Below are 17,113 nucleotides of genomic sequence, written 5' to 3'. Positions count from 1 at the left end.
GCCAAGCAACACATGATCAATATTGAGGCCTTCCTGGGCACGGATTTCATGTGCTGTGAGCTTTCCAGCCTTTGACGAGGACTGCAAGGGCCGCCACTCTTCAGCCCTGTTGTCGAGCCCAACTTCAGACCCATCTTGCTCCACCGATGAGTTATCAGCGACCACTTTTTCTCCATAAAAGAATCTAAGTTGGAGGTATCCACCATGGTCCTCGTATCCCACCTGCACTCCATCTTGGTTAACTTGAAATCTTACTCATGTCCCGGTCTAGTAAAACCAGTTGCCAGCAGTTGTCAGTTTGCACTTTTTAGTTCTATTTATATTTCAAACTTGAAACATTCATATATCGAATTCTCCTTATCGAATTTCTGTTGTTTTGGTGTCATTTTGTTCATTAGAATTCACTCTGTTTTTATAAATTGGAGTGGGATTTTATTTTGTTGTCTTTCTGACTTTTTAACTCTTTTTGGTACTTTTAAATGCTTTACACATTTTATTAAAATAAGCCTTTCTGCTCTGTGCAATAGCCACCAAAGGTTGAGCTCATGTTCAAATTACTGAAACCTTTACAAAGCCTAACACGGATTGTGCCATTGTTACTTATGGTGTACTACCTTCCACCTCAACTAATACTTTATCTCACACCTAAACACCGCTGTATAGTGGTTACTTGTCTTTTACTGTTCTCCCCTTTGCCACGCTATGCCCTATTCCCAACCACTTCTTGCTGCATCTCCAGTATTTTTTCAGTACAATTTAATTTTTCTTTTATTGTTTCACTTATTGCTTTACTCACTTTCTTTTCTCTTATCACGTTTCTCAATTATCCTTTCAATGATATTGCAAAATAATGCAAAATAGCAAATGATCTGCTTGGCTAGTCTCAAATTCAAAGTTAGTCTTGTCACCCTCTCTACGTTCATATTAGGAGGTTTTTTTGAAGTGCTTGATAAATGATTTCATCTTTTGCTGCACCTCACAAGTTCATCTATTGTTTCTCCACATGAGATCATTTATTGATGGTGCACTCAGGCCCACTGAACATACTGCCTCAGTTTATTACAATAAATATCCATTTTGTTTTAGGGATCTGTTTATTAGGGTATCTTTACTGGGATTTCCATAATTGTAGTGTTTTAGCTTTAATTGGATGGTCTGAACAATACATATGGTTTCTTTACTGTGCTAAATGTACTCAGTTTTACCTATGCCTGCCTGTGCTTTCATGACATGATCGTTGTCATTTGGTCTGCTGCCAAACAGAGAGCAAGTATTGTTTCCTCTTTGTCCTAGGTCCTCTAAGCCCGATTTTTGGGAGAGGTGGTCTAGTGCTTTCTGGGCCAAGAGCTAACAATAGTGGGTTGAACTAGATCATCACCTTGCTCGTGCTATAATTGTGACCCAGCTCCAGTTGATTGCATGAAAAATATCTTTCGGACGAATTTATCTAGAACACCTTCTTTCCATTCCAAACATTCCAGACGTAATATAGTCCTTATTTTATTTTGACAACATTTTGCTCTGACGTAATGTAAGATGACAAACAACCAGAGAGAAGCCAATCATGCCAAACCACCAAAAAGTATTGGCGTTGCTAGGAGACGGGGTGGGGATTCCTTTGCCTCTTCACCATGCCTTACTCTTAATAATTAATGGCATTCTGTTGCACGTGCTCTAGAATTTGCTCCTTGGTTCTCTCCAAGACAGGTCTGAAGGGAGGGCATACATCATTACCCCTTTGTCTGCTGGAATCACACATAGGTGTAAATATATGCCTCTAGCCACACAGAACATTGAATTTGTATTGCAGTTGAATGGTTTGTATGTCTATGATTTTGTATATGTGCATACAAAGAGAGAGAGGGTACATAATGGGTAACTGTCCAATAATGCCTTTGATAGGTACATGTGAAATAATTAACCACACACCTGAAGGTCAAGTAGTTTGAAATGTCAAAAGAACCCTGCGATGGCTTTATTGGACCCATCCCAGTATGCATTACCACTCTGCCAGCTTTTGTGATGAGAGCATTTTCGGGATGCTCTTTCCATTGACAAAGCTCCCTTCTTATTCCTCCTTTTGACAACTCTTTCCCCCTCCACATCCTAACAACTTGAGGCAGCTTTAGTGCTTCATTAAGCACAAACAAACTTATGCAACACATATATTACCTGTTTTGCATGATTATTTTGGTATAATTTGCATGAAAAAGCCATTTTCAACGATAAAATGTTAAGAGAAGACAGTTATTTGGAGAACAATGTTTGGATATATTAAGAAGCATTTTCCGTCATTAAATGTGAGAGGTGAATAAAGCTGTTTATGAAAGATATTTTGAATAAATCGAGAGAAACGGTGAAGGGCCGCCCATTGTTGTGGGGCTGACATTACCTGAACGCATTGTCATGCTTAGTAGGAGGGACCGATATCAGACCGAGAGTAGGCACTATTGGATGAAATCCTCAATTCAACTATTTGTGTGTAATAAATGTAGTCAAACTGTGGGCTCAATGTGCGCAAAATGCAGTACTGTGACAAACCTTACATGAAACGTAAACTATTTCACAGGCCTCTGTGAAAAATGGGTTTCATCGTCATAATGACAGCCCAACCCATTCTGTACAGCCTTACCATAGGCCTTTGTTTAATCGAGATTCTATCCATGAAACGTAAACGAATCCTAAACATTCTAATTTTAATTTTTACCTTTGGTGTTAGTTTGGATTAAAAAAAAACATCGACGGTTACACACATTAAATCACCGAATTACAAACTGTTAAAATGAATAATTAAAATCCTATTAAAAATATGCTCAAATTGGTTTGTGAAGTGCATTAGGAAGAGTAACTCAAGCATAATCATTTCTATTTTCTACCGCTATAAATACATAATACTTGCAAATCGATTCATAAAGTCCATTAAAAGGGATTAATTTATGGGTAGTGATTTCAAGATTTGTTTGCCCTTATGTGCCACATTGTTTGGAGGTACAACTGGCATACTAGTGTCTGATTTACATACTCTAAGAGTAGAGAGGCACTGTCTCACCACTGTTTGTAAACAAAGCTGCTTAACCCATTTTCACCTAGGTTTCTTGTAGGCAATGCCGACGAAAATATCAGGTTTCATTGGCTGATTTACATGACAGGCAGGTCTAACTTTCGGTCTCAGATTTTGACCACAAGGTCTTAAAGACGACCAAAGGTAAAACCCCCCATCCTAAACTTTATAGAAACATTTTGCTCAGCTGGAGATAATATTAAATCCATATAACCCTCAAAAATTTATTCCCATTTCATCATGATAAACTTACCTTTAAAATGACCATCTTTGTGTGAGGTCAAAATTTTTTTCAAATTCACAGTGCCAATATCTTTTCTTTATTACATGATAACAAACTTTCTGATGCATGAGACATGATGGTATTCACCAAACCATAGGCTAATTATATATCCTTTATATGTTTTAACCATATAATTTTTGTCACCTAGGAATGCGAAATTATGTCAAGGAGACATCTTCTGTAAGCTCATCCGTACACCAAATTGTTTATCCAGAATGAAATAGGGTGCAATTCAGCAAAGTTTGTGATTGAATTTAAGCCCAAATCTAGCCTTATATGGATTAACGGACCACTCCTTGGAAGCTTCAACATGATATTTATTAAAGCATTTCCTGCCTTCTCTAAGCTATCCCTTTTACAGAGACCCCATAAGTCTGACCCATGAAGAGCAGCACTTGTGGCTTGGGCTCTGTACATCTTCAAAACAGGATGGAAGTTGCCACAAGTGAAGAATTTTATTAACATGCTTGATCTATGCTTTAAGCAGAGATGTACTTTTCCCAATCTGCTTGTGCCAGGAATGTGAGTCTGATATCCTAACACCCAAGTTATCAAATTCAGTTACTTTTTCGAGAGCATTGTTTCCAAGTATGGTTTCCCCCTAATTTTTTGTGAGGGTTAAATGCTATACATTTTATTTTCTCTGAATTCGTTTCCAAACCTTATGAATTGCAATAAGTTACAAACCTTTAGAGTAAGGTTTACAAACTTTTCAGGATTTCAGAAATAAGTAAGGTGTTGCCCGCAAACAATAACACGGGCACCTTCTTACTTGCCAAGACTGGTGAATCATTCTCACAATTCATTAAGTAATCAATACACCTGTTAATAAAGAGGAGAAAAAGAGTGGGTGCCAAGAAGCATCTTTTGCGAACACCCTTATTGATCTTGACCTTTTCAGTCACCTCACTGTTATGACCCCAACTCACCTGAGTAAAATGTCTGTGTTAAACGTCTAATTATACCCAGTAAATCACATTGAACACCCTATGAAGCCAAGACCTCCTACAGCTTCTCTTGCAAGACCATATCAAAGACTGCCCATAGATCGACAGAAGCAGCATTTAAGCTGCCTCTTGCAAAATCGATAGACTTCCACCTTAACAACAGAAGCTAAAGACCTGATCAACTGTGCTTTTCTTTGACCTGAATACTGCTTGGAACTCACTCAAAATTTTGTTATCTCTCATCCAGTCTAAAAGTTTATCCACACCTGTTTGCAAAATATTTTCTGCAGATTATCTATCAAGCTACTTGGGCAATAGTTGCTAGGGTCGGTACAAATGTCTTTTTTGTAAATTTGCACTTTCTCAGCTTCCCTCCAGGAGTCTGGTATAGGTGTGCCATAAATGATTGTAATAAAGATAATGTTTACATATGGGGCCCAAATTTCCGGAAGAAAAAGATCTGAACATATTTTGTTGAGACCTGTTGCTGTGGCCATCTTTTAGGCCTTAATGGCTATCAGTATGTTATGCAATGAGAAAAAAAAGCTAGATTTCCTGATTCTACAGAACACTAATCTTAATGAGTTTCACCAAGAGAATTAGTAACCTCAGGTACCACTCAATCGTTGTACAAAGCCTCAAAATGCTTTACCCACTCAGCTTGCTGAAAATGCACCTCTGGTTTCATTGTAAAAGTCCAGGCATCGTGAGATACTATATACCAAAACATTCTTGTATTATGGCGTCTGGATGCATCAAGCTCTTCGCTGGACCTATCAAATTTACCTTGTTTGATACACTGCCTATACTCCCCTCTAGAAGATTGTATTACCTCACCAATCCCCTATTTTATTTCCAAAACAAGTTTTGCGTTTTTGATGCAACAGTCCTTATTAAATCATTCTTTGCCATTCTATGGAGGTTGCTTCTGAAAAACTTACTTACGGAGAGGTTGCTGAGCTGGCCAAATATTTGAATATGTTCTTTCCAAACTACAAAATGATTGGGTAAACCATTGTTTTTAAAGGAAGAGCTATCTATTTACCCTACAATCAATGATCTTATGAGAAGGAGGATCAAGGGCGCATGATCACTTTTGTGCCTTGGTTAAATCTCCATATCAAGCTGCTCCAAGGACTAGTATCTATTAATATGTATGTAATACAACTTCTGTAATAGCCTCTTTAGGTGTGGCCCGGGCATCAGAGCTAGATCTCCAATTGTATGCACGCAATCTATGGGTTACTGAAAAAACAGCTAGCTGTAGAGCTGCCCTAGACCTCTGAGAATGAGTCAGGCTGCTAGATCTGGGATGTCCCAATAAGCAACTTCATCTCTTGCAATCTCTCCTATCAGACCAGATGGTTCAAAATCCCCCCAATTAGAACAGAATCCTTCCTGTAAATATTTAAAATGGCATCTAACTGCCCTAATGTTGGTGGTCCGAAGAGTGGTTGACACTTCTATTTTATACATTTAGCAGTAGGAGAGGTCTCTTGTTCCTCAAAGTTATTTTTAGGCCTAGGATATCTAGGAAATTTGTTTTTATTTGCTTTATAAAACAGTGTAAGGCAACTTTCACCCAAATGCAAAGCCCCCCACGCCCCCCAACTGTCAACCTGTGAGAGGCTATTTGGGCACTATCTGGAAATTAGAATAGCCTTGCCTAGTAGCCTGGATCTCTTGCATCAAACAAAAATCAAAGTTGTCCATGAACTCCCCCCACTCACTGTCCCAAGTTTTTGTTTTTTAGACCAACAACAGCCTCCAGCATAATGTTTGGTCGGTGGCCCATGCCTATAAACAGAAAAGGCCCCAGAGGATGGGGTCCCCGGGGCAACTGCATGTATGGGGAGCGAGGACCTTCTTCCTATTTATAATAAAACATGGCCCCATGTTTTGGATGTCTGGGGCTCATAAAGGCATGGGTGGGGGAGCCATGCGCCCTCTCGCCTTTTTTGTTTTTTAAATTAAAGAAGGACCTGGGCAATGGGGTCCCTGGGGCCCATAGAGGCATGGAGAGGAGTTAAAGTGACATTACAGTTAAGTGAATATTTCAGTGGCAATGCAACATTTTAAACAAAAACAAAACACTGAACTTCACAAGTTATAGTTATCTATGGTAACTGTAACTCGTATCCTAAGGTAACTATAACTTGCACCCTCACCATGCACAGCTAATTACCCCACATACTACATGACTCATGGCATCTTCTAAGGCATCACTGATAATATTACTGAAACATTTGAAAAGATTTCAATGATGAGAAAACTGTCCATGCTGGGGGGTGTGAGTCATAGTTACCGTACACGCGAGTTACAGCTACTAGAAATAAATATAACTGGTGGATTTTTTTTTAGTTTAACACGTTACATTGTCAGTAAAATGTTCACCTAACTATAACATTACTTTAACCTTCGGTTGGTTCAGTGGATATATACTTTATAGAAACATACAGTCATTGTCACTGTCCCCTCCTGTTTTATTTGTGCCCTATGCCGTGAATCCCCTAAAAATAATTTTTTGAGAGGTTTCTACCACACAGAATAATGTTCAGTTTTCCAAGAACATACTGGACATATCTGGGCTGCCACACACTAGAGAAGTAACTAAGTTGCTTATTCAAGATTTTACATCGAATACTTCAGTTCTTAGCATTCTGCTACTTAAGAATGATTAAAAAGAGACGTGATAAAAACATTCATTTTAATAATGATACCTCCAAAAAACTTGCTTGATCCTTAAAGTGTACACCTGATAATAAAAGTGCAGGCCTTTGTGTTGTAGATTTATGATTTTCTATGTCTTTTTCTCTCTCAAAAGAACAAGATCGCTGGAGAAAATATCACTGAGAATGGATGCTGTAAGAAAATGCATTCCCATCAGACTCCAAGCCTTGCGAGTGTGTGCATCATCCAAAGAGACACATGTGAAGCGTAACAGGTTGTTCTAGAGCTTTTCCGAGGAACAAATGTAACAGAGGAACATCGTTCAGTAAGCAGTGCCTTATCTGTGACACTAAATAATGACATGATTAAAGAGAGACATAATTTATTTGTTGCTTAATTATTTTTTCCCCATTTCTTTTAGTGTGTCCTACATTTTTTAGATTGGGAAATGTTTTATTTTTATTTTTGTGGTCCACCGCCTGATTAAAAAATGTATCTAATTTCACAAATAACCGTAGGAACAAAAATAATTCCATGGCTGTAAAACTGTGTACAGGAAGTGAAACTGCATTATGATTGGTACGGCACCGATAGGGGGGATTTTGCCAGCAAAAGGCAAATGCTTATCTTCGAACTTTCGAATAACCTCACTGGCTGTGTAATGATTTCTCAAACGTGCAGCTCAAGTATTTCAAAGCAATCAAGGCTTTGATCAACATGTTTTAAATCCATTTCTGAAAGGCTTCCAACAATATATGTGCATTAAACAATAAAGTTAAGTAAGCTGTAGCACGTCATCAAATTGCGACAAGTGTTGTGTAATGTAGTTTTTACTTAGAATGTAGAGTTAGTGGAATGTTTGTAGTTGAAAGAAGGGAATGGGGAGGATGTGGAGAACTGGAGGAAGGGGCAGTTGGAGTTGACCAGGGTGGAGAACAGGCAGACACTGGTGTTGGCGTGCTTTCTTATTTGAATAAACTACAAGGAAACTCAATGCTGTTTGATGAGTTATACTACAAGAATTTTGGCGACGACTACATTTCAAGTCTGAAACCCTCGCTGATTCGTCTCGTCTTTGAGGCCACCCGGAGTGAGTAGCGCGCCAACACCTTTCCCTTTTTGTGACTGGGCATCTCTAAAGCAGTGTATCCCGCCCGTACCGCTGTGCTGCACTGTGTGTTGTTATTTTTTTTTTTATGTGGACGAACGGACTAGCGCTGTGCTGTCTCAAGTCGTGAGACATCAACGCCACGAGGCATCAACCGTCGCTCTTGTGCGATCTCGGCTGTGTTGTATTGCGTGTGCACATACAATGCTCGCGCTCAAGCTTCGGTGAAGGGCGCAAGGTGTTTTTTTAAGAGGAGCGCGCTGTTTCCACTGCTACACACGTGCCCAGGCAAAAGAGGTCTTACACAGCGCTCAGTCCACAACAAAGCTCTGCAGCAATAGCTAGTAAAGAAGCCCAAGTGTCTGCTTTACCTTCCTCGACTTCACACGCCCGCTCCTTCGCACTCACTGTGATCTCGGTGTTGTGTTCAGGGCGTGTACTAAATGCTACGTCCTCCTGGACACTAGAACTCTTTGAGGTGTCTTTTCGGCGGCCATATTGGATGTACCTTTTTGTTTTTTGAGAGACTTCTTTCATAATTTTGTAAAGTAAAGAAACAAAAAATGAGTGCTGCTCAAACATTTACTCTTACTCCTCCACAACCTTTTCTGACTTCCACTGGAGATCAACATGTCAAGTGGCTGGAGTGGAAAGAATACTTTTTGAACTATTTAGATACTATTGATGACGAAGATTTGACTCAAACTAGAAAGAAGAAAATTTTATTACACTGCTTGGGTCCTATGGGTCTTAAGGTGTATAACTCAATAGAAAAAAAAGTTCAACAAGATGGGGATTTGAATGTGTTTTCTCATGCTTTAGAAGACCTTGACGGATATTATTCAACATCAGTCTGTATTGCAATTGACAGATACAATTTTTTCAGTAGGAAACAACAGAAAACAGAATCTATTGAAGAATATGTTTCCGAGCTAAAAAAACTAGCACTTACTTGTAGGTTTGGTGGGTTGCATAATGAATTTATCAGGGATCAAATCATTATGCATGTTAATAATTCTCACATTCAAGAGAGATTGTGGGTACATGGAGAGTCACAGTTGGAGGAAGTTGTGGCTCTAGTCAAAAAAGTTGAAATTTCGAATAAATGTGCAAAGGCTATTTATTGTGAAAAAACAGAAGTACAGAATGAAGTAGTTAGCAAGGTTAAATTTAAAAGGAATAAGGAAGAAACACATAGGAAACAGGTGGAAACAAAGAATATTGAACGAAAATGTGTTCGATGTGGGAGTAAAGAGCACTTAGCATTTTACAAGAAATGTCCAGCGCGAGACCAACAGTGTGCTAAGTGTGGCATTAAGGGCCATTTCGCTAAAGTGTGTAGAAGAGGTAGAAAAGTTGCAGCGGTGATCAGTAAATCCGATTCGGAATGCAATTCTGATTCTAGTGCCGATTCAAAGGGCCATGAGTATATCTTAGGTATTAACAGTGATTTTGATGTAGAAGATTGCGTGGAAGTAAATCAAATAGAAAATTCTTGTGTATCACACTTAAGTTTACAATCTAGAAATAAGCCTGTTTGTGAAATTCTCTTGGGGGGAGTGCGTGTACTGATCGTAGCAGACTCTGGTTCCCCGTACACAATTATAAACAAGAATATGTGGGAGCATAAATTTCAAAAGGTTCTGGGCTCCACATTAAATCCAACAGATGTGTCTCCAGAGAGTTTTACAGGTGAATCCATTCCTATGATTGGTTTTAGAGAAGTGGTTTTGAATTCAAGGGCAGGAGAACCGTGGGCAAATTATATGTTGCTGAAGAAGGACCAGCAGTATTGGGTTGGTTGGATCAAAGGGCCCTGAATATTGTTTTGGATCCCAACGGTGTGGAACAGGTTAAGGTAGTGGGTGACTATAAAAGTTATAGTGTTACTTTGAGGAATGAATTTCCAGAACTTTTTTCTGGGAATATTGGTGCCCTTAAGAATTTTACACATAGAATTGTGCTGAAGGATGATGCTGTACCGAAAGTCCACAAATCACGTGATATTCCCTGGGTGATAAGAGACGAAGTAAATAAAGAATTAGAGTCTCTTCTACGCAAGGGTATTATTGAAGAGGTGGATGCCTCTGAATGGATCTCACCTTTGGTCGCAGTACGCAAAGCCAATGGGAAGATTCGTCTATGCATCGACTTGCGGTACCTAAATAACAACATAGTAGTGGAGAGGTTTCCTTTACCAAAAATTTCTGAAATGCTTGCCCTGACAAAAGACATGGAATGGTTCACTTCCATTGACCTATCGTCCGCTTACCATCAGGTGAGATTACATGAAGCTAGTAAGAATCTGACTGCGTTCATGACCTCTCAGGGTTGTTTCCGTTATGTTCGTATGCCTTTTGGACTGGCCTCAGCGGCAGCGGTCTTTCAGAAACTGATGCACAAACTGTTTAAGAATATGGAAGGTGTAGTTGTCTTTCAAGATGACATTTTAATTATGGGAAGGAACAGACTGCAACATGATAAGAGGGTTAATTGTGTATTAAGTATCTTAAGAGAGAATGGCCTGACAGCTGAATTTTCGAAATGTAAGTTTGGAGTTCAATGCTTAAATTATTTAGGACATGAAATCACTATGAGGGGGATTAAACCAAAAAAAGAGTTGTTATCAGCCATTAGGGGTGCCCCAGCTCCTAGAAATAAGGACGAATTACGGTTGTTCCTTGGCTTAGCAGAATTTTATGCAAGGTTTGTCAGGAGTTTCTCTGAGAAAACGTTTAACTTAAGACAACTGCTGAAAGAAAGATGTAAATTTGTATGGACGGATGTGTTACAAGAAGATTTTGAATGTATAAAACGAGAGATTTGTGAGGGCAAAGCGTTGTCAGGGTTTGACCCTAACCTTGCTTCTATTCTCACTACTGACGCATCAAATAGAGGTATTGGTGCTGTATTAAGCCAGAAAGGTATCACTGGTGAGGAAGTTACTATAGCCTTTGCCTCTAGAGCGCTTTCTCCCACAGAAGAGAGGTACTCAGTTATTGAGAGAGAGACTCTGGCGGTTGTTTGGGGATTAGAACATTTTAGAAATTTTCTGTGGGGCTTTCACATTGAAATCAGATGCGATCATAAACCCCTAATCAAGGTGTTGACTACAGAAGGTTTGTTAAAGTCAACGGCAAGAATAGCTAGAATGTCCATAAGATTGTTGGATTTCAAATACAATTTGGTATATGTTCCAGGAGTTAAAAATAAGGTGGCGGACTGTTTGAGCAGATTGCCCTTACCACTTAAAGAATTAGTGGGTGATGACGAACAGTTCATGGTCGCCTGGTCAGGGAGTTATGATTGGAAGGCCATTAGTTATGAGGTTTGGAATTAATCTGTAGCAAATGACCCCATATTAACCACGCTTAAACAGTATATTCAAGAAGGTTGGCCAGGGAAAAATGGAATGCCAGCAGAATTCAGAGTTTTCTTTGAGTTACGAGATGAGTTATCTGTAGAACAGGATAAGGTATTGAGGGGTGATAGGATAATTCCACCTGAGAAATTAAGGGACTCCATTATTAAAATAAATCATGAAGGACATCTTGGCATTGTCAAAACTAAAAAGAAAGTTAAGGAGAACTATTGGTGGCCTGGTATGGATGTCAATATTGAAAGAATTGTTAGGAGTTGTGATTTATGCGTGAATGCTGACAAATCGCTGGTGACCTTAAAACCTACTTTACATCCCGTGCCTTGCCCTGAGATGGCTTAGGAAGTTATAGGTCTGGATATAATGGGACCAATTGTAGAGGAGAATGTGCAGTGGTACATTATAGTAGCAGTAGACTACTTCTCAAAATGGCCAGAGATTAAAATTGTTTCTAAAGCTAATTCAAAGAATGTTCTTATATTCTTGGATGAACTGTTTCAAAGGGAAGGGCTGCCTAGGAAGATAATAACTGATAATGGGGGCAATTTAAGAGTGAGGAGGTTGAAGAATTTTTTGAGAGAAATGGCATAGAACACAAGTTAGTTTCTGTTTACCATCCTAGTGGAAATGGAGAAGTGGAAAGGTTTAATCGAGTTATTAAAGATTCTGTACAACTAGCTAAATTTAGAAATGTTGATTGGAAAACTAGTGTTAAGAAAATGATCTGGATGTACAGAACCACCCCAACGGTAACAGGCTTTACCTCTTTTACAGTTATGAGGGGTAGAATTCCATTTACAAAGGATAATCAGGGTTAGTTAAGCAAATCTAGAGTAAAAGAATGGTCACCTGTTGAAATTAAGGAGAATATTCAGAAAGCACAGGAGTTGTATAAAACCTATGTGGATTTACAAAAAGGGGAAAGAGACGTTAGTCTGAGGAAAGGTGATGTTGTTCGGGTTAAACTACCAGGTAAAGTTAAAAAAGGTGATACTAAGTTTTCAGAGCCTAAAACAGTTCTTGAAGTATACAAAAACTCTGCCAAATTAAGTGACGGTCGTGTGTGGCATATGAGTCGTTGTGCTAAGTTATTGGGTGATGCTGTTGGGGCGAATTCTGCTGTACCTATGAAGAATTATTTGTGGCTAGACCCTGTTTATGAAGACACTTTCTTTGGAGCTGCTAACATCCTAGAAGCTGATTCGGCGTCAGAAGATGTTATGGACAATTATGACATCCCGGCACAGGAAGTGGAAGTGTCCAAGGACCATCCGGACAATCTTGGAAGGAATGTAACCTACAGGAGCAGATTGGGTAGAATGATTAAGAAACCTTTGCATTTAAAGGACTACATTGTAAATTACGATCTGTATTGTAAATTAGTTTACTTTGTATCATTTTCCTTCCTTTCCTTCCTTGTGATTTATGTTTTACTTATTGTTTATTTCCCAAAGGGGGAAGATGTGTTGTGTAATGTAGTTCTTACTTAGAATGTAGAGTTAGTGAAATGTTTGTAGTTGAAAGAATGGAATGGGGAGGATGTGGAGAACTGGAGGAAGGGGCAGTTGGAGTTGACCAGGGTGGAGAACAGGCAGACACTGGTGTTGGCGTGCTTTCTTATTTGAATAAACTACAAGGAAACTCAATGCTGTTTGATGAGTTATACTACAACAAGATTACGATTTTGAACTGGAAGTATTAGCTACATAGTTTTGGAAACAAGAGTAAAAATCTATTTTAGGAGCGTTCATTTTAGAATGCAGTTCTCTAAATTGAACACCACAATGTATTTTCAGCTGGTGACTCAAGCCCTTTTGTGGCGAGGTAGCTACAGCAGCGGGCCTCGCCATTATGGGTCTTTGTTGCAGAAATCACCGAGCTCACCTGAGCAACACTGTCCCAGTCTGTGTTCGAGATAATTTTATTATTGTATCCATTCTCCTCTTTGAGGCTACTGGACCGAGAAGGGGCAGTGACATAAGCAGGGAAACGTAATAATAAAAAAGTTCAGCGACTAAGGCGTGAAAAAACAAAGCGGTAGTTAATGTTTTGGTGTTTTTAACAAAATGTAGTAATCACTTTTTCTTAACATTCTCAAGTCTCAAGAGTGTGAGTCAGAGGACTTGCAGAGAGGAAGTAAGATGAGGCTGCAGAGATGACTCGGACATGTCCACTAGAAGGACGATGAGAATACCTGAAGTAGATAGGAGAGGCTTGTTGAGAAACTGGGAAGAAAGGAGTCTCGTAAATGGACGGGTTATGGGCCGGTGTAAAGAGTGAGGAGATACCCACAGGGTAATAGCAGGAAAACAGAAGAGTGTTCTGAAGCAGTGGGCTGAAGGACGACAAGAAAAGAACATTTGTGAGTCGCCCGATCCTCCTAATTAAGAGAAGAGACAGTAGCAGAGGGAGGGAGGTGTAATTATAGAAAAAAGAAGAGCCTTTTAGGCAGTGCTTTAAATGGAAAAATAGAAGTGCAGGTACTCTCTATCAGAGTACCTGCTTGTTTCTGAGAAGTGCCGGTACTCTCCAATTAAAAGTATTACGTTTTTCTTGAGATATGCCGGTACTCTCCCTCTCAAAATAAAAAAGTGCTGGTACTCAGTGCCGGAGAGTACCGGCCCATTTAAAGCACTGCTAGCAGGACTCTTTACCAAAGAGAGGAGCAGGTAGAACAGTAGATAGCACAGGCGGAATTTTAAGACTGCTTAGATAAGTAGGAATAAAGCCCCTAGAGCACCAGGTTAGAAAGGAAAAGCAAGCAACGTGTTACTTGTGTGTTGAGGCTGGACACCACCCAAGGAAAGCACAGAAACATTGCCCCTGAAATTCATTCATGTCTCTCCCTCCTTTCCATGTAGTGTGCGGAGGTTCCTGGTGGCTGCAACACTGTTGACCCTATTTAGCTTCTAGAAGGGTACTTGCTCTCACCCCACGAACACACGTGTCTGCTTCGGGTTATATTATTCATTTATTGACTCAGCAGCCACGGGCTCCGCTCAATTCCAGGTCCATTAGTGTTTCCAGCGCACTGCCGCAGGACCTCCCAAAACTCATCCCAGCTCTGAACAGAGAAATGAAGCAGAAGCTTGGGCAGGAGTATTCTGGAATAAATACATCCTTGCCCTGCCTTATGATGCCTTCATATCCGGGTACCGCCTGGCCCAGGCAACAAAGACGGCACGAGTACTGCGCAGTTTCTCAGTAGCTATGGACTGATATTTTCCTTGATACTAGTGCAAATTGTCGTTTTTGCACTGGACCCTGGTGCCACTATCCTATTACACACCACTGTTGCATAACTACAATACACCTTACATAGGTTGTGGGCTGAGGCAGCCCTTGCCAAGTATTACCGTTCCTTTGCCCAGAGTTATGTAAACAGTAGTTCTCTCCTCCCTGAAGTAAAAAAATATATATCTATAAAGACAGCAAAGAGGCTACGGAAGAGGGAAATTCCGTTCAAACCACAAAAGATACTTGGAGTTCCTATTAAAGGCAAATTGAAAATCTATAGTAGAAATTAATGTTACATGTGGAGAGCATGTGTCCCCAGACGCCAGCTGTTTAGCCCTAGACTTTAAGCCCCCTAGATAAAGATTTGGAAACAGAACAACTTGGCACCTTAGGGGGAAAAACTGAGAATGAGCACATGTTGAAAATCATGATAGCCCAGCCGAGTCATCCATTATTACAAATGTATAAAATCCTTCATTTTGGATTCAAAACCCAACGTGTGAGTCTGAAATTTCGAACACAGATCTTGCCTAATTGAAAAATCAATCTTGTTCTAAATAGCAAAGCTGCTCTAAGGGGCCAGTCAACTGAACACTAGATTGGAAAGATATTAGGGCAACCACTTTCGCCAGATGTGTCTTTAATGATTGTGTTTATGTAGTCATTCTTCTTCGTTGTGCTTCCACAAAGAGGTCTCACCTCTCTAGCAGCCACTTAAATAGTTTTTTAAATCACTCCAACACTGGGAAGCTCATATAAAGGCATCCCCTACATACATTCCCTTCTGCTTTTTGTCCTGTCTGCCAGTGCACACTTTTATAGTTGACTACTTCTTGGAGTGAGTCCCACTTGCACCTATTGAGCCCCCCCATCAGTCCAAGGCTGAGGCTGGGATGGATACGTCAGCCAGCTTTCCCAGACATAAGTGCTGTAGAAAGAACAGCTCATGGTGACGAGTTAACTGACAATACCATGTGGATCCTTCCCAAATATATCTGCTTATGACACCCATCTTGGTTTAAGGCTTATCAGCTACAGCACTATGATTCAGCCAGCTTTCTAGTGGCGCTGACACATCAAAGAAGGGTGGCAGCATACGGAGGAGGAAAACCTTTTACATATGGTAGGCTGCACACAGGCACGTGGCTGTTCTGTGGTGCTCAGTTTTGCTGTATTTTCACTTGCCTTACATTGGGTCTGTAATGGAGAAGCACATTGCCAAGTGCAGACAGGAGGCCTCTCTTGTTGGCGAAACTTAGGCCCATATTTACACTTTTTTAGCACCGCATTTGCGTCGTTTTTTGACGCAAAATCGGCGCAAACTTACAAAATACAATTGTATTTTGTAAGTTTGCACTGCTCTTGCGACAAAAAATGACGCAAATGTGGCGCAAATAAAGTATAAATATGGGCCTTAATCTACTTAGGGTACCTTGAGGTCAGCAGTCTTATCAGAAGCCCACACCAGAGCCCTAAAGACTTAGGCCATGATTTATATTTTTTGGTGCAAAACTGCACTAATGCAGTTTTGCACAAGAATGTTTAGCACCGGCTTGCACCATTTCTGTGCACCAGCCGGGCACCATATTTATGGAATGGTGCAAGCCGGTGCAAAGAGTAGGCTAGCGTAAAAAAAATGACGTTAGTCGGGCGGGGCTGGCAGTATGGAAGAAGTGGGTTTTGCACCAAAAAATGACGTTAGGCAGGTTGGAGTAAAAAAAAAAATGACTCTAACCTGCCTAGAGTCATTTCCTGACGCAAAACCATCCATACCACATGATTCATGTCTTGGAAAAGACAGGAGTCATGCCCACCACCCCAATGGCCAGCACAGGGGACCAGGGTCCCCTGGGCATGGCCATTGCACCCAGTGCCATGTAGTGAGGCCCATTTCAGTGCCCCAATGGCACTTAAAAAAAAAATATATACTTACCTGTACTTACCTGTTCTTATCTGGGATGGGGTCCACCATCCTCTGCTCTCCCTCTGGTTTGGGTGGGGCTGTCCATGGGGCCTGGGGAGGGCACCTGTGGGCTTATTCCATGGTGTTCCAACATGGAAATAGGCCCACAGGTCCCCTAACGCCTGCCCTGACCCAGGCGTTAAAAAATGGAGCAAAGCAAGCTTTGCACCATTTTTTAACCCCTCCTTCCCTCCGTGCGAGATTTTTGCACGGGAGGACAAATAAGGTGCTAGGGCCTTAGAGTAATTTTTTGCACGGGATCGCCTACTTTGCCTCTCATTGGCGCAAAGTAGGTTTCCACGTCCAAAAAAATGACTTTAACTCCAAAAGTTTGGCGCTAGACCGGTCTAGCTCCAAAGTATAAATTATATAATGGCAGGGGCACAAAGGGTATCAAAGCATGTATCAGTAAAAAAAACTCTTCTTGCCACTCCATTCTTGCAAGGAATTCAGCAAAATCCTCAC

At 40.4% G+C, this 17,113-nt stretch overlaps 1 protein-coding gene across 5 annotated transcripts in view; it reads left to right on the top strand.

Moving 5' to 3' along the window:
• Positions 1-7,768, top strand: part of MTNAP1 (mitochondrial nucleoid associated protein 1) — a 156,157-nt gene extending 148,389 nt beyond the window's left edge. For 4 of the 5 annotated variants that reach the window (XM_069199817.1, XM_069199815.1, XM_069199816.1 and 1 more), the window contains one exon: positions 7,116-7,762. In XM_069199817.1, coding sequence (XP_069055918.1) covers positions 7,116-7,144 — 29 coding nt within the window. In that variant the 3' untranslated portion in view covers positions 7,145-7,762. Of the gene's footprint in view, positions 1-7,115 lie in introns of all 5 variants that reach the window. The other variant, XM_069199812.1, reaches the window with a different exon arrangement.
• The last annotated feature ends 9,345 nt before the right edge of the window (positions 7,769-17,113 follow it).

Source organism: Pleurodeles waltl, chromosome 7 (assembly GCF_031143425.1).
Source record: "Pleurodeles waltl isolate 20211129_DDA chromosome 7, aPleWal1.hap1.20221129, whole genome shotgun sequence".
Taxonomy (NCBI): Eukaryota; Metazoa; Chordata; class Amphibia; order Caudata; family Salamandridae; genus Pleurodeles; species Pleurodeles waltl.
The sequence above is the reverse complement of the archived record's forward strand: the minus strand, read 5'-3'. Positions and strand labels throughout refer to the sequence as shown.